Source organism: Castor canadensis, chromosome 2 (genome assembly GCF_047511655.1).
Source record: "Castor canadensis chromosome 2, mCasCan1.hap1v2, whole genome shotgun sequence".
NCBI lineage: Eukaryota > Metazoa > Chordata > Mammalia > Rodentia > Castoridae > Castor > Castor canadensis.
In genome coordinates this window covers 25,082,210-25,103,808 of record NC_133387.1, presented here as the reverse complement: position 1 = coordinate 25,103,808, position 21,599 = coordinate 25,082,210, and the positions used below count along the sequence as shown (strand labels likewise).

The 21,599-nt window shown below is 47.7% G+C and overlaps 1 protein-coding gene across 2 annotated transcripts; it reads left to right on the top strand.

The window, feature by feature from the left end:
* The first annotated feature begins 1,367 nt into the window (after positions 1-1,367).
* Positions 1,368-20,801, top strand: Tspan33 (tetraspanin 33). Of its 2 annotated transcripts, XM_074063480.1 has the most exons (9): positions 1,397-1,532; positions 10,823-10,960; positions 13,806-13,863; positions 14,499-14,626; positions 14,927-15,001; positions 16,731-16,826; positions 18,674-18,802; positions 19,200-19,361; positions 19,571-20,801. In XM_074063480.1, the coding sequence occupies exons 3-9, from the start codon at positions 13,815-13,817 to the stop codon at positions 19,670-19,672; spliced, it is 741 nt and encodes a 246-aa protein (XP_073919581.1). In that variant the 5' UTR covers positions 1,397-1,532; positions 10,823-10,960; positions 13,806-13,814; the 3' UTR covers positions 19,673-20,801. The 2 variants fall into 2 exon arrangements, with proteins under 2 accessions (XP_020015638.1, XP_073919581.1); XM_020160049.2 differs by lacking the exon at positions 10,823-10,960 and having other exon boundaries at positions 1,368-1,532.
* Positions 20,802-21,599: the final 798 nt, after the last annotated feature.

Genomic DNA, 21,599 nt, shown 5'->3' with positions numbered 1-21,599 from the left:
CCAAAGCGATCTGTTTATTTTTCCCTCAACACACAGTGTGCTTCTGTACCTCCAAGCTTTGGTTCACCATTTTTTGTCCACCTAGATTACACTTCCTCTCCGTCTTTGTTACTCTAAACCTCATCCTCTGCTAAGTCCTCTTACTATGAGACCTTTTGGTGCTAAACTTCCACCAAACGTACAAGTTATTTGTGCAGTTTTATTTCCATACTGGATTCTAAATTCCATTAAGACAAAATACTGCACTTAAGGAGTCCTTCTATGAGCCATCCTTGTGTGAGCGATTTACTCATATTATCTCATTTAATTCTTTCTTCAACGTTGTTAGTTAGGCTAGGGCTCTCCCCATTTATCATTAAACAAACGGAGGCTTGGAGAGATGGTGCTAATGATGGTGAACTCAGGTCCTCCCTGAGATCCATGTTTGTAGCCAACACGCTTGTATCCACCACCTACCCTGCACTCGGTCTGTGCATGTCCTGTCAGCAAGTTAGAGAGAGTGTTTGCATGTAGACCAAGATTCTAAGGAGACCTGGACAGGGGGATCGAGATAATAATGAATTAGGATAGCAAGATTGACAGGAATGTTTCAAATTTCCACTATTGGGTTATAGGGTTTTTAAAACAAGCATTTAAAATATTTAGTTGCTAAATAGGATTGCATCTTCTCTTAAAGTAGTCTCCCATTGTAACCCGTCGGCTCTGTCTCTGATTTTATTGTCATCCCCGCCCCTCGGGAATGATCTCTATGCTCCTGTGTTCCCACAGTTTTCCGCGCTTTGCTCAACACACGGAGTGCGTACTTGTTGATTTTAACGTGTGTGTGTGTGTGTGTGTGTGTGTGTGCGCGCGTGTGTTTGCATGTGTGCCCAGAACTGGGGAGAGAGAGGACGTGGGCGTGGGCTGCAGGATGCATTCCTCTTCCTCATTCTTTTTCCCTTGAGCAGCTGCAACCTGAGGCTTTCCTTCTCGGTGGAGGGGAGGCAGAACCGCTGACCCTTTAACAAGTTGTCTCTCACGGAACAGGTGTCTCCCCCGCCTCTCGGAGGAGAGGGATGGCTGGATACTTAGTGACATCAGCCACAGACCAATGAGAAGTCAGGCTTCAGCAGCTGCACCAATCGGCATCCGGGGGCGGGACCAGTGTCCTGGGAGCCGGCGGGCCGGGCTGGTCCTGCGGCGGCGGTGGAGTCTCGGCAGCTCACGCTGCCCGCCGCGACGCCCGCCGCGACTCCCGCAGCTCCGGCGGCGGCGCCGCCGTTCGCTACCCGCGCGCCTCCCCGACGCACGGCTCGGGCGGCTCCCGCCGCGGCGCGGCTCCCGCTCTCGGCTCGGGCTCCCGCGGCGGCGCGGCTCGTGCGCCTGGGTGCGGGGCGCGCAGGTGGGCCGGCCGCCGCTGGGAGATAGGCCCCCGGGGGCAGCGGGGGACCATGGCGCGGAGACCGGGGGCGCCGGCTGCCTACCGGGAGGAGTTCTCCTTCGTCAGCCCGCTGGTGAAATACCTGCTCTTCTTCTTCAACATGCTCTTCTGGGTGAGCCTTGGGGGTCGTGCGGGCTCTTGGGCTGCAGGGTACCCTCCAAGAGAGTGGAGGTGGGGGCGCTGCCCGCGGCTGGGGAGGGGCGGCGGGGATGCCCGGTGCCAAGCGAGCGTGGTGAGCCGCACTACCTAGTTTTCTGGGCTTGAGACACTTTGGGGGAAATTCTCCTGGGGAGGGACATCGTGGTGTCAGGAAGGGGCATCCTTCCTTACTGCAAGGCATGAGAATCTGTGTCAGGCCAAAAAGGTGGGTTTGGGGGAGGTGCGGGTTTTCCCGTTGCGCTAGGGCCAGCCCCACTGGCACATTCATGATTGGGGACTTTCAGGCCTGGGGGCTGGGAGGCTCCGCTGGCAAAAAAAAAAAAAAAAAAGGAAGGGAGAGAAGGAAAAACCCAAACATCCCCTCCTCCTCCACTCTGGGAGGATGGGTCAAAGGGCTTCATCTCTTCCTTTTGCAGGCCTCAGGTGCCCTCTCTCTGCAAAGGCAGAGAAGGCTTCTAGATCTGATGTCCTTTCCCATCCCAGCATTGCCCCCAAACTTTGCCCTACCTCTCTCAGGACTGGTGTCCTCCCCTGGAGCCTGACAGTCTCCAGCTTCTTTAAACAGGACCCTGTGTTGGGCTGGAAGGCCAGAGGTCCTTTCAGAATCTTCTGCTTGTGGTTGGAGAAGTGGACAAAATAACTAGCCTGGGGCTTCTGACACCTAGCTTTCCATCCCCACTCTGCCATTATTGCTGACTGACCTAGGCAACTAGGTTCAAGTCTGCAGGCCTTCCTTCCCTCCCCAATAAAATCAAACTCAGTGTGATCGGGGATGGCAGAAACACTCTGCTAGAGCTGAGAATTCAGCTGGAGCAGATCATGAAATGCTAGCTCTATCCTGTTTCCTGGCTAGAGAGTGGCTGGGTCTCTCAGATTTGAGAACATAGGGAAGTCCTTGCCCATTTCCTCACTTCTCTGCCTGCTTGACCACACCAGAGCTGCGGCTCTGGGAGCCTGGCATCCTTGTCCACCTCATCTTGACACCAACAGTTTTGATTTGCAGGAGGGAGGAACTGTGAGTCTAAAATGTTTCCTAAGAGAAAAACATCTAAAGAAGCTGCTGGAAAGGTTTCACAAGACCCGTGGTGTGAAGTGCAGACACAAAGTACATAAGTGCTAGCCTGTTGGGACAAATGAGAGAAATCCCAGAGGGTGGTGATGACAGCTCACACTCAGCCATCTACTCTTGGGAAAATTGAAGTTTGGGCTTCTATCAAATTCTGTTTTAGAACTGGAGGAAAAAAAATGTTATCAGGCATCTCGTCCAGCCTTCACATTTTATGTGAGAGAAAGCTAAATCTCAGTGATGTTAAATGTTTTGCCCCAGGGTCCAACAGCTGGTTAGCAGGCTTGATCTGGTGATTTTTCTTCTGAACCAGGGTGCCTCTAGGGGAAGTCCTTAACCCAGATGGCTACTACGGTAGCTGGGGTAGTGGCAATATAGCAGTTAATCAGTCAACCCAAGTTCCCATGGTCTGTGTTCTGCTTCCGCTGGAGGTTAGGGAAAAACAGAAGAAAATCCCTCACCACTGCTCTGCAGGGCTGGGGAAATGTGCTGTGGGGAACTTGTCACTTAGGGACAAGTACCAGTGCAGCCTCCTCATACTCATTGAGTGTGCCAGATTGGAACCTGCCATCTTCACAGCCAACACCAGCATCCCAAGGACCTCAGGTTCTCATTCTGGCTTCCTTTCTCTCTCAGCCAACTCTGTCTCCTTTGGAGCCTTTGGCACCTCATTCTTATCTGTGCTCACCAGTGACAGCAGCTGGGTGCATCTCACCCTATGTTCTTGGTCATTTTCTTGGACTTCTCTGCCTCACTCCACACCCCTTTTATCAGACACATAACTTTGGGAGGTTGCAGCGAGGGAGAGAGTTTCACTCATAGACCCATTTATTTTGGTTACAATGCTTTATTCAAGGTTAGAGGACCTGGCTAGACAGACTGGCACCACCTCCAGTTAGTGGAGAGCCCCTTTTGGGCACTACTGATGATGCAAAAAAGTCAGAGGCTCTAGAAATAGCACAATAAGGGACAAGTGGCCCAGCTTCTTTCTGGTCCCAACTTATGGGGCTACTCTAAGCCAATGTATCTGTCTCTCTGTCATTAATCTAAAGGAGAAATTTGTCTGACTCTGAATTTATTTGAAGATGAATGAATCACTTTGGGGCTGTTTTATTTCTTTAATACCTGGGGCTGGATCGAAGAACGAATCTCTCTGTATCTTAGTATCCCTGGGATATTGCCCATCCTAGGGAATACTGACTGTTCCCTCCTACCAGGCCCAGAGCTGCATAGTTACATTCCACACCCCTGCAACTGGAGATGAAGGACGGCTTGCCCAGGTCAGACATTGTCTTTCTTCCCATCCCACTTCAGAAGGGGACCAGTTACGGTGCTTTGTTCTTTGCAGGCTTCCACTGTCCTCATTAAATCTCCTCTTCTGCCCGGAAGCACGCATGGCATGGACTGTCAACCCACTTTGCAGGCAGAATACTGTCCGGCCAGCGGCTGGGGTGCATGTGGGGGTGGTGTTTGTGTCTGTGCCTGGGCCACATTGGAAGGTAGTATCATCTAGGCTCACACTCAGTGGTGGTGGCAGTGGCCGCCTCTGCTGCTACTGTAGGCTCCCTGCTCTTGGGGCATTTGGAGTCTAATATTGAAAGCTGCTGACTCCCTTGGATCCAGGACCAGTTCCTCCTGTATATGTTCCAACTCTTGCTTTCCCTTTGGCCTGGGAGTTCTAATTTTCTCCCCAGAATCAGGTTGCTGATTTTCCATGGCCTGGAGAAATTGCTCCAAGTTGAATTTAAAACTTGGAAAAATAGCTGCCTTTTTTCACCCCTCTGTGTGCTATGGGGACCACTGGGATGAGTTAAGACACTGTGATGGAAGGTGCTTTATTAGCCCTGGGCATCCATTGTCAGGAATATTATCAGTGCTGCCCCACTCCTTCCTTGCTGGTCCTTTCCCCACTCAGGACAGCATTTGAAGTAGCTTTTGAATCAAGTAGAGTCAAGCAGAGGCCAGAAGCTCATATTTTTAACCTCTGGATTCCAGCCTGGGCATCTTTGGTGGCCATGCCTCTGGGCTCCTGTGCACCTGGTACCTAGCCTGATTGTCACATCCCTTACTTGAGCTGCAATTATGTAGCTTATTTACCTGTCTCCTCTTCTAGACTCCAGGCTCCTGAGGGTAGAGACGGCTTTATTTGCTTCTGGATTCCCACTGCCCAGCTATGTGTGGCAGAAAGTGGGTGTTTATTGAATGGCTAGTGAGAGAGCAAAGCTTTACTGGGTAGAGGCATAACGCCCTTCCTCCCTCCCTCCATCCTGGACATCATCTGTCACCATATAGCACAGCCTCAGTTGCTCAAGCATTCTTGTAGTGAGGTATCCAACTGTGTTCTCTGCTGTTGTTCCTGTGGCCAGGTGCCCCTCCCTCAAGTCAGGTTATAAAAAAAAAGAAATGGCACTCATCCCCTTCAGTATCTTCCCCCAGAGCCACACATGATTACTGTCTAAGCCTCTGGATTTTTTCTTTTCCACTGCAGCATTTATGGTCCCCCATCTTGATCTTCCCTAGGCCAATCTAGGCCACTTGGGAGGCATCATCTTCAAGAAGCCCACTCTAATATCTGAGTCCCTTAAGTCCCTCAGAATCACCTCAGACCACATTAGCACCGTCTCTTGTAACCTGGCTTAGAAGCCATGAGGAAGTGACCAGGCATCGAACCTGGCAAAAAATCCCTCCAGTGGCAGAGACCCTTGCTGCCAGCCAGCCCTCTCCCTACACATACTTCCAAATACCTCAGGAGCCCATCACCCTCTTCTCCACCATCCCTATGGGCTAGGCAGGCTTGGTAAGTGAAGTGGTTAGATTCTTTTATGAAAACAAACAAACAAAAATCCCAAACACTGCAAATAGAGACATGCACACTTTCTTAAGTCCCCTAGTAACTTTGCCTTGTAGCAAGTAGAAAATCGTAAATTTCTAGCAAACTTTAAAAAGAATAGAAGACATAGAGTCTTGGTAGCAGTCATTCTAGGACCATGAGTTCAAATGCTTATACTACCATGAACCCTAGTGGACTCCCTTCCTTATTCATTATTGGAAGACCAAAACAAGCCATGGCCTGGGGGAAATACGAAAGGGTTGGCCCCAGACATTGGTCAGGAAGAGCCCTGTAGACTTTACTCCTGGAGGACAATGCCATCCAGTCTAGAAGGTGAAAGCCAAGAGCCAGTATCACATTGATTTTTGCCACCTCAGAATCCCAGAAACAAAAGTGCCAGGTGACACAGAGGACCCTGCTGTAGGTCCAGGAGGCTGTGACTTCCTTGACTTCACCCCAAAATAAAGTAAGTTCTGAGACATGAAGGGAAGGTCCTTCCTTCCACTCCCCTCTCAGTAGGAACTGGGTTTGTTTTTTGTTACTGATCATTTTTTGTGGTGCTGGGGATGGAACCCAGGGTCTTGCACATGGTAGGTAAGTGTTCTACTCCTGAACTACATCCCCTACAAGGTTTTGATTCCCTTGCAGAGAATTACTGTACCCTCAGCTGTCTTCCACCATTGCCTGTAAGAGAGAAAGAGGAGTGGTCGCTGAGACGGTTCCCCCTACTTCATGCAACGGGTCTTTGGAATGTAGAGATATTCAAGGACAGTGCTTTCTCTTAGGCAGTTTGGGCAGTTGGGCCTAACTATGCATGTCTTCCCCTTTCAGGGTGCCATTCTAGGGCCTTCCTTCTGAGCCATCTTCTGTTGGCACCTTGTTACCTCTGTCACTATCTTCCTTTCCCTGTTTGAGCCCCACCTAGTTTGAAGATTGCCAGCTGCTACCCAAGAGAAGCTGTATCTTCCCGCCCATGTAATAGCCTCGGGGCAATGCATGGAACCCTGGGGTCTCCATGCAGCAGAGATAGGGTGGCAGCCATGTGGCCAAACTCATAAGACTTTGGGGACGTCCAGATCTAGGTTTCAGTTCCACTTCAGATACTTGCCAAATGAGTGAACTGGGCCATTCCTAGAATTCTGTATGTGGAGGCACTAATGCCTCTTGGGGTTGTGGTTGGAATGAATGACATACATTTCCTATTTGTAACCCTGTGCCTTAGCACTTGACAAAAGGTAGTTATTACCATTGTCCTTGGAAATAGTTCAAGAAATCTCCTAATGGGGGCCGACGTGGAGAGCAAGGATGAGGGCTCCTCAGGTAGGAAGGAGGAGAGTGGCAAGTACATGGGGAGGAGTCTAGGTAAGGTCAACCTTGAACCTGAACCTCCTTGGTCACATTCCCACCATTAGCCAGAGGGAGATGATAAATAATAATGCCTTTACATTTTCCAGTTTACAAGGAAGTTTCCTATACATATCATAGGAATAGAGATCCATTCTTTCCTCCCAGCGTCTTTCCTGGGCTCACCCGTCAGGGGCTGGCACACCACCTTGGTCTTGAGTCACCACAGTGGAAACGGGCTTCAGGGCATCGCGCCTGAGCACTTGTTCAAGACTTCAACATGGGACCCCATAGCCTTTCCTCTTTCAGTGCTCTGGCCCTGAAGTAGTGTCCTGGGGCTAGAGTAGGAGTTTTTCCTCACAAACATCAAATCAAAGTAGTCTTTTCCCAATTTGCAAAAACAGTCACGATAACCAGGCGGGGCAGGGCGGGGAGGGGAGATTTTCTCCATTTTCTATTTTCTCCCATGAGTATTATTAGTTCCTGTAGCTGCTTATCTGTCAGTAAGGGCTAACAAAAGGTAGGGAAGAGGCCCGGTAACAACAACTGTTACAGAAACCAGGAGACAGTTTATTTAGAGTGTTGCCTATATTGTCTTATGAGATGCAAAAGCACATCTATTAGTAAAATTGTCCCTTATTTCTGTGATAGAAATTATTATCTGTGCTTCCTCTTGTGGTATACTGAGAACACAACAGTATCAGTGTAATAGTCAATACTCCTGTCAAAATGCGTAATTTGAATCTAATTGTGTGGAAACAGTCAGACAAATCCAAATTAAGTGACATCCTGCAAAACAATTGACCTGGACTTATCAAAAATGTGTGTCAAAAAACAAACAAACAAAGAAAACAGAGTAGGGCACAGTAGCCCATGCCTGTAATTCCAGCTAGTAGGAAGGCAGAGATAGAGAAAATTGAGGTTCAAAGCCATCTGGGCCTAAAGTTAGGAGACTCCCCCCATCTCAACCAATAAAGCTGGGCATGGTGGTACATACCTGTAATCCCAACTGTGTGGGAGGCTTAAATAGGAGAATTGAAGTCCAGGCCAGCCCGGGCAAAAATGAAGGACCCTATTTGAAAAATAACTTAAACAAAAAGGTCTGGGGGCATAGCTCAAATGGTAAAGTACTTTCTAGCAAGTGTGGGGCACTGAGTTAAAAACCCTAGTACCAGGTGAGGGGCCATGGCGTAAGTGGTAGAGTGCCTGCCTAACAAGTTCAAGGCCTGAGTTCAAACCCCAGTATCACCAAAACAAAAAAAAATGTCAGAGCGAAGGCTGGATGTGGTGGTGCATGCTGTAACCCCAGCACTCAGGAGGCAGAGGCAGGAGAAGCTCTAGTTCGGAACCAGACAACAAACAGTTCAGAAGAGTGTTAACGAGGGTGTGAAGACACTAGAACCCTTCTGTGCTGCTAGTGAGAAGACAAAATAGTACAACCACTGTGCAGAAGTTTTGCAGTTTGTCCAAAAAATAAACATAGAATTACCATGCAACACTGCAATTCTAATCCTAGGTATATGCCCGAGAGAACTGAAAACTATCCAAACAGAAACCAGTACATGCATGTTTATAGCAGCACTTTTATTCATAGTAGCCAAAAAGTAGAAATAACCCACATACTCATCCATGGATGAGTACATAGTGTGTGTCCATTCATTGGAAGTCACTCAGCCATAAAAAGAAATGAGGTGAGGACACATGCCACAACACGGATGAACCTTGAGAACATGCTAAAGGAAAGAAGTCAGACATGCACGACACCAATTGTGGGATTCCTTTTTTAGGAAATGTCTAGAATAGGTAAATTCATAGAGAAAGAAAGCAGAACTCTGGTTACTAGGGTTTGGGGAGGGAAGAGTGGAGGGAATGAGGCGAGACCTCAATGGTATGGGGTTTCCATATGGAGTGGTAAGAAAGCCCTGGACCCTGATGGTGATGGTTGCACAGCAGTATGAATGCACTTAAGGCCACTAAACAGTGTAAAGTGGTATCAATGGTAGATTTGTTCTTTTTTTTTTTTTTTTGGCAGCACTGGGATTTGAACTCAGGGCCTCATGCTTGCTATGCAGGTGGTCTACCACTTGAGCCATTCCATCAGCCCCAGTGGTAAATTTCATGTTGTATTTTACCACAAGTGATTTTTTTGGGCTTTTTTTTTGTGGTACTGGAACTCAGGGCCTACACCTTGAGCCACTCCACCAGCCCTTTTTAGTGAAGAGTTTTTTTGAGATAGGGTCTATTTGCCTGAGCTGGCTTCAAACCAAGATCCTCCTGATCTCTGCCTCCTGAGTAGCTAGGATGATACGTGTGAGCCACTGGGCATGAGCCCAGATTACCACAAGTTTTTAAGTCATTTGATTCAAAGACCAAAAACAAAAGAAGAAAATTGAGAAAAGAAAAAAAGCCAGGTGACTGTCTATAGGCTAAAGGAAACGTAATCACTGAATGCAGTGTGTGGTCATTGATTGGATCCTCATCACTAAAAAAAAGGGTTGTAGAGGACATCATAGGGATAATTGGGGAAATGAGATGTGGACCATAAATTAGATAATAGTGAGAATGTTAAAGTTTTGTTTTTGTTTTTTTGGTGGGGCTGGGGTTTGAACTCAGGGCTTCACATTTGTAAAGCAGGCACTCCCAGTTGAGCCACACTTCCAGCCCATTTTTCTCTGGTTATTTTGGAGATGTTGGGGGTAGGGGTCTCATGAATTATTTGCCCAGGCTGGCCTCAAACTGCAATCCTCCTGATCTCAAGTCTCCCAACTATGTTAAAGTTTTAAAATGTCAAAATATATAGTGTACACCAACAGATCACTGTGGCTTCCTGATGCTGTCACCTGAACAATTTTAAGATCCATTGCTTTAAACTTCGATCCTCCTGATCTCAGCCTCCCAGGTAGCTAGAATTACAGGCTTGTGGTACCGGCCACCATTATTTATTTTGATACTCAAATTGTTCCAGCTTTGGCCATCCGGAGCTCTTTCACTCCGCTCCTGCATTGCTTTGGCATACCTACACTGGTGTGGGGGTTTTGTTCTTGTTTTGAGCACTTCCTCACTTTCTGGCACAGATGTCTCAGGCTTATCTTCTATATTTTCTGCCCCAGTCCCAGAACTAGCCATTTCTGCAAGGACCCCAGGGAATGGCCATTTTCATCACGTGATTACTCGCCTTACATAAGGATAAAGGTTCTGACGTGTGCAAATTATTTTATATAATTTGATCAACTTTTCAGGAACAGAAAGTTTGCTAAACGCTAAACTCAGCTGTTTTAAAAAGGGTAACTAGCTTTTAAAAGTTCTTAGCCAGGCTTCATCTAGCCAGCATGTGAAAAGCCATCCTAAGGAGAGGAGTGACTTATCCTCCTCATGAAAGGAGGCCATTGGTGACGTTGTGGGTGTTATAAGGATTTTATACCAAAGACTGATGTCATGGACAGATTACCAAAATGAGATGGGAAAATTGCATTTAGTTCAGTTGTTGCCATTGTTCCCATGTGCACTTGGTCAAGTGTCCCGCCTGCTCTTTTGGCCTCACCTATAAAAAGAGGTGAGTGTCGGAGCCCATTTCTAAGGCTCTATTCAGCTCTAAAATTTGATCTATCAATAGCAGCAGCATTAACTTTGCAATGCAATAGCTTTGAGGAGTCCAGGGTGGGAAGTGAGGGCAGGAATGAAAGTGTGAAAGGTCAAGCTGTGAAATGTAGAATTTGAGAGCCCAGAGGAGAGACACCATATTAAATATTAATAATAGGCCAGGTGCCAGTGGCTCACACCTGTGATCCTAGCTACTCACGAGGCAGAGATCTAGAGGATTGTGGTTCAAAGCCAGCCTGGGCAAATAGTTCTTGAGAAACTATCTCAAAAACACTCATCACAAAAAAGGGCTGGTAGAGTGGCTCAAGGTATAGTTCAAGCCCCAGTACCATACACACACAAATATATATATATATACAATAATAATTAAAGTCTTAATCTTGCCCTTTTTTTTTTTTTCCAGTGCTGGGGATCAAACCTGGGGCCTTGAGCATGCTAAGCAAGCGCTCTTCCACTGAGCTACTCTCCTGCCCCTTAATCTTGATTTTAATGTAACTTCTACCTGCTCCTTCAAATCTCTGGATAATTGTGCTTTGGGCATGTAAGTTCTAAAACTGGCTGTGGAATTGTCTGGAATGCATTCAGACCTACTGTTGCCTGGGTCCCAATGCCAGAGACTCTGATCTGCTTGGTTTGCAATGCAGCTTAGGCATTGAGAGTTTCTTAAATCTCTCTGCCACCCCAAGTTCCCAGGTGATTCTAGTGGCAGCTAAGGGTGAGAACCACTGCTTTAGGCTGTAAATGGTCCTGGTCCCCCCAATATAATACATAGATTACAGGTTCTCAGAGTAGCTCCATAGCAGCCGATGAATTGGATTTGGATAGTGTATTAGTTGCCTATTGCAACTGTAACAAATTACCCAACCTTAATGGTTTTAAACAACACATATTTAATCTTCTGTATTTCTGGAGCTCAGAAGACCAAAACAGGTCTCACTGGCCTAACATCAAGGCATTGGCAGAGCCACATTTCTTCTGGTTTTGTTTGTTTTTTGTGGTGTTGGGGTGAAAACCTAGGGCCTGGCACATGCTAGGCAAGTGCTCTACCACTGAGGTATATCCTCAGCCCCCTTCTGGTTTTCTCTCAGGGGGATGGCCTGGTCTGCTCCAGCTTTTGAGGCTGCTCATCTCCCTGGTTCATGATGGCACATGTCTCAACCTTGTTTCCGTTGTCATACCTCCTTCTCTGACTCTGATAAGGTCTGCTTGTGGCCATACTGAGCCCTCAGGGATAATCTCCCCATCTCCAAATCCTGATCACAGTTGCAATGTCCCTCTGGCCATGTAGGATAATATGTTCACAGATTGTGAAATTAGGACGTGGACATCTTGGGTAGAGGACATTGTCCTGCTACAGCAACTGCTGGACTTATGGGCCCATAAGAGAGAGTTAAGTAGCCTGTGATTTGCGGCATCTCTTTACTGCGCCTTCCCTCTTTTAGCTGTGCTGCGATTTAATCAAGTTATCCACTCTAGTAATTTTAATGCGGGAGAACAGTAGGAAGCCTGGGAGCAACAGATAAAAAGAAGATGGATAGATAGATTTAAATGATTCAGTAAAATCATATTTACAACTGCAGTTGGGTGTGGTGAGTTTTAATAGGCAGATGGTGATCCTTCTCTGGCAGAGGGTGGCCTTCAGACCTGGGTTTCCCTGCCTCCCTGTGCTCCCTGAGCCTGGTCATGCTGTGTCTGTTGGGGAGAGGGGCAACTGGCCCCTCCAGTCCTGCACCCACTCTGTAAGTTGCTCCCTGTCTCCTGGACAGATTGTGAGGGCTGACTGGAAATATGGCCTCAGAGGCAAGGCCAGATGAAGGGACAAGGAGAAAGGGCTGTGGATACACAGACACTGGTTCTGAAAATATGGTTTTACTTTTTTTTTTTTTTTTGGCAGTACTGGGGTTTGAACTCAGGACCTCACACTTGCTACGCAGGTGCTCTACCACTTGAACTATTCTACCAGCTCCAAAACATGGCTTTAGATCAGGATTTGCTATTTACTACTGAATGTACCTACTGTCTCCTGCCAGATAGCAGGGGACATTCATAAATGAGGCCCAAAAGGAAAGGAAAAATGTCTTTCTCCCAAGGGACTGGTTTGACCCTATTACCTATTTTAGGGGTTTCACTCTCTTCTCCCACCAAAGCCCCCTGACGGGCTCTTTCCAGCTGTCTTCAGGGAAGTGGGGGCTAGCCAGCCATTTCCTGCCCCACTGAGTTGGTCAAGTCCCTGCTGCTGAGAACTCTCTCCTGCCAGAGTTTGGCCTCATCTATTGCCATGGCGACAGCTAGCTGCTGCTTAGCACCAGCGTGGAGACTGGGCTTGAAGAAAGAATAGCTGAAGAGGGTACACACTGGGGCTGCTCAGCACTCCTGGAGGTGGCGGGGGCGGGGGGGTGGGCAGAGAAGGCCCTTCTGGGGATTCCTGGTCATCTTTGATAAATTTGTTCTCTCAGGGAGGAGCCATGAAATTTGAAAGGCCTAAGTTTTTCTATTCTTCCCCACTGGAATCGGAGTTTATAAAGTTTCCTGTCCAAGGCAGTCCAGTGCTTACACACATGCACATTCCTTCACGTTGGCACTTTTTGTACTTACACTGTATTGCCCTCCAGCGGGGTTAGAGAGCTGGGAGTATGCATCCTTCTGTGCTGCTTTAGCTGTAAACCTGACCTTTGATCTAGACGAATTAGAATACAGAACTTGGAAGTTCCTATGTGACCTTGAGCAAGTTATGTGAGTAAGGGTAGATAATATTTATTGTCTGGCGTTGTGTTAAGTGCTTTCCACACATCATCTTAACTTTGGGGGAAGGGGACAGAGGCTGTGTAGAACGAGCTGGCCTGAGATGCCCAGATTCTCCCACCTCAACCTCCCTAGTGTTGGTCTTACAGGGATGAACCAGTATGCCTAGCTCTTTGTCCTTAATTCCCATCTTGAGATACAAAAACCAGGTCTCAGAAATTTGTTCCATATGGAGTCAAATCTGAGTCACTCCAAAGCCATGGTGTTGTGTGTTTTTGTTTTCTGAGTAATTTTGGTGTTGGGATTGGAACCCAGGACCTCATCCATGCTAAGCATGTACTTTACCACTGACCTATACCCCCAGACCTCGGGAAGCCCATGTTTTTAATCATTGTTCTGTATTAAAGTTATATTGCCTTAGTTTTTTCATCTATGAAGTGGGGACAATATCTGCCTCATGAGATAATTGTGATGTAAGGATTGAGATAACATCAGGAAAAGTATGTCATGGGAGTAGAGCTCTGGCAGATACTAACAGCAGCATCGCAGGGCAGGGAATGGGGTGGTAACACTCGGTCCTGGGAAATCCTTCAGAGCTCTCTGGTTTCCAAAATCTCAGTCTGCCTCCTTCCCTGTTTCCACAGGTGATTTCCATGGTGATGGTGGCTGTGGGTGTGTATGCCCGGCTGATGAAGCACGCAGGTGAGTTACAGGTCTCCATCCGCTTCCCCAACTCTTTCCATGCCCCTTCCCCTCTGCCTCATTCAGCCTTGCCCCTGCTTCTTCCTTCTGGAGCTTTGGGGCTGAATGAAGCCGCTCCCTGAGGCAGGTCTTGGTGGTCTACTCCAAGATGTCAGTCCATTCATGGCATCTCACCTGGGTTTCTCAGAGCCCCAATTAATCTCCCAAGATCTGCCTCGATTGAGGCTTAGGAAGTGTCTGGAAGAGAGGCTAGGCCTCTTGGAGCAGAGAGCAATCAAGGGCCTTACCCCTCCCTACTCTTCCTGGAGTAACTCAAGCTCCATTTCTCTTCCTCTGCACAAAGTCTCCAGGAAACAAAACCTATAGGCCTGGGGAGCCTGATGCCATTCTTATTCTTCCCTGGAGTGAAAGTGGCCCTCCTCTCATGAACCCAGGAATAAAGGTTCTTACTTTGTTAGTTCCTCAAATTAAACACCACTACCCCTCCTGGGCCCTTACTGCCTCCCCATAATCTTCACCCAGCTACATTGGAGATTCCCTCACCAGGGAAGAATGGTTTGGGGGCACCCTTTTGCTCCATCTCTGGGAGCCCCCTTGGTGGCATAGACTCACGCTGAGGGACGCTTCTCCCCCAGAGGCAGCCTTGACCTGCCTGGCGGTGGACCCTGCCATCCTGCTGATCGTGGTGGGTGTCCTCATGTTCCTCCTCACCTTCTGTGGCTGCATAGGATCCCTCCGCGAGAACATCTGCCTACTGCAAACGGTGAGTGGTCAAGGGCCCATGGAATGACCTTGCCTTCCCCCGCCCCTCCATGTGTCTCCTGGTCTCCTGATTCCCTTCCACTTTGTTTCCTGTCCCACCTCACCCTATCCCTGTGCTATCCAGGTGACCTAGCACAGAGTGGCCACCCCTTAGACAGTGTCCCAGAGGCCCAATCTTTCCGTAGCGGGGGCATCTGGGAGAAGGAAGTGCCTCATAATCCCCCAGCGCTCCCATGGTCCTGGGAGGGGCTGCTGCCCCTGGTGGTAATAGACTGTTACCTTTTCCTACCTGTGTCCGCAGTTCTCCCTCTGCCTCACCATCGTGTTCCTGCTACAGTTGGCTGCTGGTGTCCTGGGCTTCGTCTTCTCAGACAAGGTAGCATTGGGAGCCTAGAGACCTGTTAAGGTGTGAGCGGAGGAGGAAGGGAAAGTGCTTGCTTTAGCCTGTTTAGCTTGATTAATTAACCATAGTGCTCCTTCCCCTGAGAATCATCAGCCTTAGAAAGATTCTCCTTTGGGATAAGTGAATGGCCTTTAAAGTCACCATATTTAAAGAGACTTTCAGGATTGTAAGGTTTTTCCTCTGACAGTCTGAGAGGCCAAGAGGGAAGAAAATTCCATAAACATGAAGTTAAAATAACCTGCAAATTTTAATGGTCAATGACAAAGTGCACCACAAACAACATGAAAAGCCTGTTTTTTAAAAATTATTTACTGAGATAAATAGGAGAAAGTAGAGAGAAAAATAAAATTTTGAACAGTGCTTACCCTGTGTGGGGGGGTGGGTCTGCCATGCAGCCAGTCCTTTTAATTAAGAACCAGAAATCCTTTCTCAAATGGCAAATTATTGCATGGGACCAACTATAGGACTATAGAAGGAAATTGTGATAAAAGCAGTGGAGCAGAAAGAGACCATGGTAGAAAATTATGCAATTGAGAGCCACTTATTTTAATTCAGAATTTCCTAGTCCTGGTTTAGTAAAATCCCAAAATGATACAAGTATGTTGAGTCTAAAAATGCAATTTTCCTATGTCCACTAGAGGTCAGTGCCTTTCCACTCAGTAAGCAAGCACCTTCTGCTAAAGCACACCCCAAAAATCAGTTTCTCCACTTTGCATCAGTCAACAAAGGTTTTGGGGTAATTGTATACAAAAGTAGATAGACACTGTACTATTTTGAAATGCAGCTCTGAGAAACAGTGATGGCAGATCTAGCATTTCTGTAGCCCTTTGGTACCTGAAACCCAGGATGGGCTTTGAACTAGCCAGTCTTCCCTCATTAGGACTTGGTTCTGACTTCAAGCCTGGTTCAGATAAAGGGTGATCTGAGGGGAGATGACCTTGATCTTCGATTGCTAGCTTAACTTTGACCTTTAGCCTGGGGGGAAAACTGATTTCCCTCAGGTCTTGGTAGACATTCCCTAATATCTCTTGGAAACCCTGGCCCTTAAGTTATCCCCCTCTTATATTTTGGTATTAAAGAGGAGAGGGCATGAATCCTGTCCCTCTGTAGATGATGGATAAGAGGCTGCTGTGGTTGTTATGGTACCTCCATCCAATGGGGATTTGTGTACTCCATTCACCAAAGCTGACATGGCTTCTCATGAACTCTTCAGGCCTCTGAAGGGTATGGGCTTAAATTAATGTGTGCTTTGGAGGCTTGCTGATGAATTAGTGATCAACAGGATATGATAGAAACAATGCAGTATGTAAAAGGGAAATTAAAGTGGGAGGAGGTGGCAGTGAATGAGTATGCAGAAAGATTATAGCTGAGGCAATTGGAAGTGGTCTGGGACCATTTGGCTGCACTGACTTTGGTAGCTGTGAGTGTGTTCCCAGAGTGGGTTGAAGAAGGAGCCAAGCCTGTGTTGGGCTGCTTAGGGCTTGGCATAGGGGTGGGAATGGCTACCCTGGCGCAATGACCATACTGTATTAGGTATGAAGGGTGCCCTTCTACCTCCCACAGATTCTGCTGGGATGATAACTATAGAGAAGATGGCGGGGAGGGGGGGGAGAGGTGATCCCTGCCTAGTGTTATTTCTGCAGGGGGGAAATACATTAGAGATTAATCCTGTATCCTGATTCCCTATCCGTGTCTCTGGCAGGCTCGGGGGAAAGTGAGTGAGATCATCAACAATGCCATTGTGCACTACCGAGATGACTTGGATCTGCAGAATCTCATTGATTTTGGCCAAAAGAAGGTCTGGGCTAAGTGTGGTGGGGTCAGCTAGTGACCTGGGAGGCTGTGGGTAAAAGTTAATGTCATCCCCAAGAGATGGCTCACTCTCTAGGTCTATGGGCCTCTTCACTACTTGCTAGGTAATAGATTCTGGGAAGGGGTTTGACAAGAGAACACAAATGCGCACACACACTGTTTTAGAAGTATGTTTAAGGATGCTAAGTGGTATATATAGTAATCTACCATTTGTATATGGAAAAAAAAGGGAGGAAAGAATATATTTGCAGAAGGATTCTGGAAGGATTTGTAAGAAACCATTTTTGGTGACCTATGGAGGAATGAGGAACTGAGCAGATTTTTTAAATTTACCTAGTCAAAAGTTACATTTTAAAAATTGTCAAGTATATGTAGATTATTTTTGTTTGTTTTTGCAATGCGGAGGATGAATTCAAGGTCTCGTACATCTTGGGCAAGTACTGTATCCCTGAGGTACACCCCAACCCAGTATTTTAAGTATGCAGATGCATATACTTAAGGCTGTATTAACACTCACATTGTGAGCAACCGTCACCACCAACCATCTCCAGAACGTTTTTGTTGTCCCCAGATGAAACTCTGTACCCATTAAGCACCGCCCCCCCATTTTCATCTTGCCCAGACAATCATCATTCTTTCTGTGAATGTGACTACTCTAAGTACTTACATGAATGGACTCATACAATATTTGTCCTTTTCTGACTGACTTATTTCAAGTTTCATCTGTATTGTAGCATGTGTCAGAATTTCTTTCCTTCCTTTTTTTTTGCAGTGTTTTTTTTTTTTAACTCAGATCCTACACCTTGAGCCACTCCACCAGCCCTTTTTTGTGATGGGTTTTTTTCGAGGTATCTCTTGAACTGTTTGTCCAGGCTGGCTTCAAACCATAATCCTTCTGTTCTCTGCTTTCTCAGTAGCCAGGATTACAGGCGTGAGTCACCAGCATCTGGCATTTCCTTCCTTTTTAAGGCTGAATAGTATTCCCATGTATATAAATTACAGGTTTTGTTTATCCATTCATTCATGGATGGACAGTTGAGTTGCTTCCATATTTTTGCTATTGCGAGTAATGCTGCTATGAGTGAAAAGTTAAATTTTGAACAAAAGTACTTTTGAGACTATTGCTGACTTCCTCTTCCTCCAGTACAACAGACACTTGACTTTGGGATCCAATTAGCTTTCATGGAGTAATTATGGACTCATAATTATATTAAAGCTTGTCTTCTGGTATTTTCTCGATCTTAAGACAAAGTTTTTAAGTTTTTAAGCACCTTTAATTATTTCAGCCAGTACTTTCTACTTCTTTTTTTTTTTTGGTGGTACTCGGGTTACACATGCTAAGCACATGTTCTACCATGAGCTACACCCCCAGCCCTAGCCACTGTTTTTTTTGGGGGGTGGGGGAACAGCACTGTGGTTTGAACTCAGGGCCTCACACTTGCTAGATAGGCATTCTACTACTTGAGCCACTCTGCCAGCCCTAGCTAGTATTTTTGAACGCCTCGTTTTGACGGATTCTGTGCAGAACTACAAAAGCCAGAACCTTCTCTCAAGAAGCTTATAGTTCAATGTGTAAAATAATATCTAGAGGTAACTGATAACTGTAATATCAAGTACTGTAGTGAGTTACAGAAAGATATATAAAGTAGTAGAAACTAAAAGAAAATATCTCAGGTGAAAGTAACTGGAACGCTTGAAATCAAGGTCCAAGGCTGTTTTTCACCCTTGAAATTACAAATGAAAGCTTGCCATAGACTTTTGGCCACTTTGAGAATTCCCTTGGCCATTTCAGTGGGTGGGTATTCTTAACCTCTATGGTGGGCTCTGTTGCAGTTCAGCTGCTGTGGAGGCATTTCCTACAAGGACTGGTCCCAGAACATGTACTTTAACTGCTCAGAGGACAACCCCAGCCGTGAGCGATGCTCTGTGCCTTACTCCTGTTGTTTGCCTACCCCCAACCAGGTGAGCTAACAGCCCACCTCATTTCCTCCAGAGTGATGATCCAAGTTCCTTTCTGATTAGAGCAGCTGCTATTTTGAATTCTCTCTAGCTTAACCAATCAGTTTTGTAGGGCAGCTGTCAAGTGTTTTGTTTTGTTTTTTCACCCCAGTCTGATGGCTCTGTTGATCTTTCACTCTGGTAGCCCTCATGGGGGCTCTGAAGAGGCAAATCTAAAGAAAGAAGGACACCCAGGCCTCTTGAAGAGAAATCTGCATTTAGCAATTTCCAACCCAGGATCCTCCACAGATACTGTGTGACAATTTAGGCCTTAGGAAGGGTGGGAAGCCCATCAGCTAAGGGCCCAAAAGAAAATATATGGGTATGGAAGTCCCATTTGGCTTTTCAACTTTTTCCTCAGGCAGTGATCAATACTATGTGTGGCCAAGGTATGCAGGCCCTTGACTACTTGGAAGCTAGTAAAGTCATCTACACCAATGGCTGTATTGACAAATTGGTCAACTGGATACATAGCAACCTCTTCTTACTTGGTGGTGTGGCCCTGGGCCTTGCCATCCCCCAGGTAATGTACCCTGTAAGATTTATAGGTCCCACAGACTTTGCAAAGACTCCTTTGTTTTGGGGAGAGCACCTGGGGATCAGCTGCTTGTCAGGTACTGACATTGCTGAGGGGAATGGGAAGGGATGGTGCTGACCATCAGGGAAGACTGAGTCAGGGGAAACAAGGGCATTGCTCACTGCTGAGGACCCAATTCCTCTTGCCTTTCTCAGCTGGTAGGAATCCTGCTGTCCCAGATCCTTGTGAATCAAATCAAAGATCAGATCAAGCTACAGCTCTACAACCAGCAGCACCGGGCTGACCCATGGTATTGAGACTACATCTTGCACCTCCTCACCATGGCGACAGGCATGCCTTATCTACCAACGGCAGCGGGTGTGAGAACAGCACCCAGTGGAGATTTGGATTCCAGCCCCCCAGCAATGCTGGCCCAATGGGAAGAAGCAAACTCCAGATGGGCAGAAGGCAGGGTGCACAGGTGGCTCAAATCTCACAAGGCTGTGTGTCCTCTCCCCCATCCTAGCCCTCAGCATCGCCAGAGAGTAATTTTGTATTTGGGTATATGCATCTAAGTTTTGTCTGGGCAGAGGTGTTTGGGAAACAGCAGCTGCACAGAAAGTTGTGGGAGTCCTAGCTGCCACTTTTCCACTGAGGCATTGCAACAGACAGCTGCTGTGAGGTTGGTGGACATAGTGGACACACAGAGATTCTGCTGCCAGGGAGACCTGGGTGTGGAAAGTGGACACCAGCAACCTTGCCTAAAGTCCAGTTGGCATGATACCAGCTCCAGAAGGGAAGAGAGTGGAGAAGGGAGAGGAGTGTGCGCCTGGGGGTCGGCCGGGGACAGCTGTGTGTTGGGTGGGAATGGAAGGAGAGATGTTTACCAAATGCCTGTCCTGCAATCCTCCCAGGTAGTCAGAGTGAGCTACATCCTGCCCCTCCCTCATTTCCATGGAAACATGGCAGCAAGGGCAAGGAGTACAACAGCAGCCAAATTCATCCCCACCCCACCCCACCTTGAAAAAAGTTTGGAACCATGGTCCCTACATTCTGCAGTTAGAAGTGGGACTGAGCCATACTTGCCCTTGAAATCCTCTCTGGCTGGCCCTCCCTCTCCAGCAAGTGGGGTTTTCTTTAACTTGGCAAGGTGTGGAGGAGTGTAACATTCCCACTCCCGTTCCCCTGCACCAGAACTCAGTGTTTCTACAGTGTAAGAAGCAGGAATTTTGCTGGGGCTGGGGGAGCCAGAAGTAGCAATAAAAGTTTGTTGACCTGGGCTAAGCTGTCCTCCATGAATTTTCCATTCTGGCAACTACAAGGGTCCATCCAGCCGGTGAGCCTTGCCCCCAGGAGGAGACTGGAGACCCCTGGTTCCACGTGCCCCATCTACCTTAATCTCCCCCCTGGGCCCCCGCGTCAAAATTAAATCAAAAGTTTTCCAGTTTTGGTCTGAGGATGGTGTAATTTTATCGCAAAAGCTGACTTTTTTTTTTTAATTACAGTAGATTAATTTGCCACCCAAAGTTTTGGATGGGAGTAGGGAGGAAAGGATGCAAGGCTGCCCCGCTGGAGTAGGGAAGGAGATCAGGAGAAAGACGGCCGTTTCTTCCCCAGGTCTGGGTCTTCTGGCCCCTTCCTTCATCGTTAGGTGAAGGAGGTGGGTGGCGCAGCGCAGACTGCGTTAGGCAGGCCAGAAAACAGTCCGGGGTGCGCGGGTTTTCTCGCGCGCCCGGAGCAGCGGGCGGGGGCGGGGCATCGGGGGCGGGGCGCGCGGCTTCGTGGGTGGTCCTCGCCCCCGCATGGCCTGGCCTGGGCTGCCGGGAGAACGTCCTCCCCGCCTCCTCGTCGCCCCCTGCACTCGGGGGGCTTGGCCTGGCGGGGTGAAGCCGGAGACAAAGCGTGGTGAGTTGGCCTCCGCCCGCTTCCTCCGCGAGCCTTCTGCTCCGGGCACGGCGCCTTTCCAGCAGCCGCCTGGGGCCGCGCCAGCGTTTCTCTCCCAGCTCGTAAAGGAACGGAAAGAAAAAATAAAACCATCACGAGTTAAAATTAAAAGTGAAGGCCTTTTATTCTGGGAGAGATGGGGGGGAGGGGCACACTCTTGAGTAGTGCCAGAAATATACGGTCCCTGCTGTGAGTGACATGGACAGGTCTTGAGTAAGGCGTGGGGTGGTGCTCCCCCCGGGACAGCGGCTTTGGGGAGCTCTCCACGCAGCGGGCTCCATGTGGGTGCCTCTAGCATTG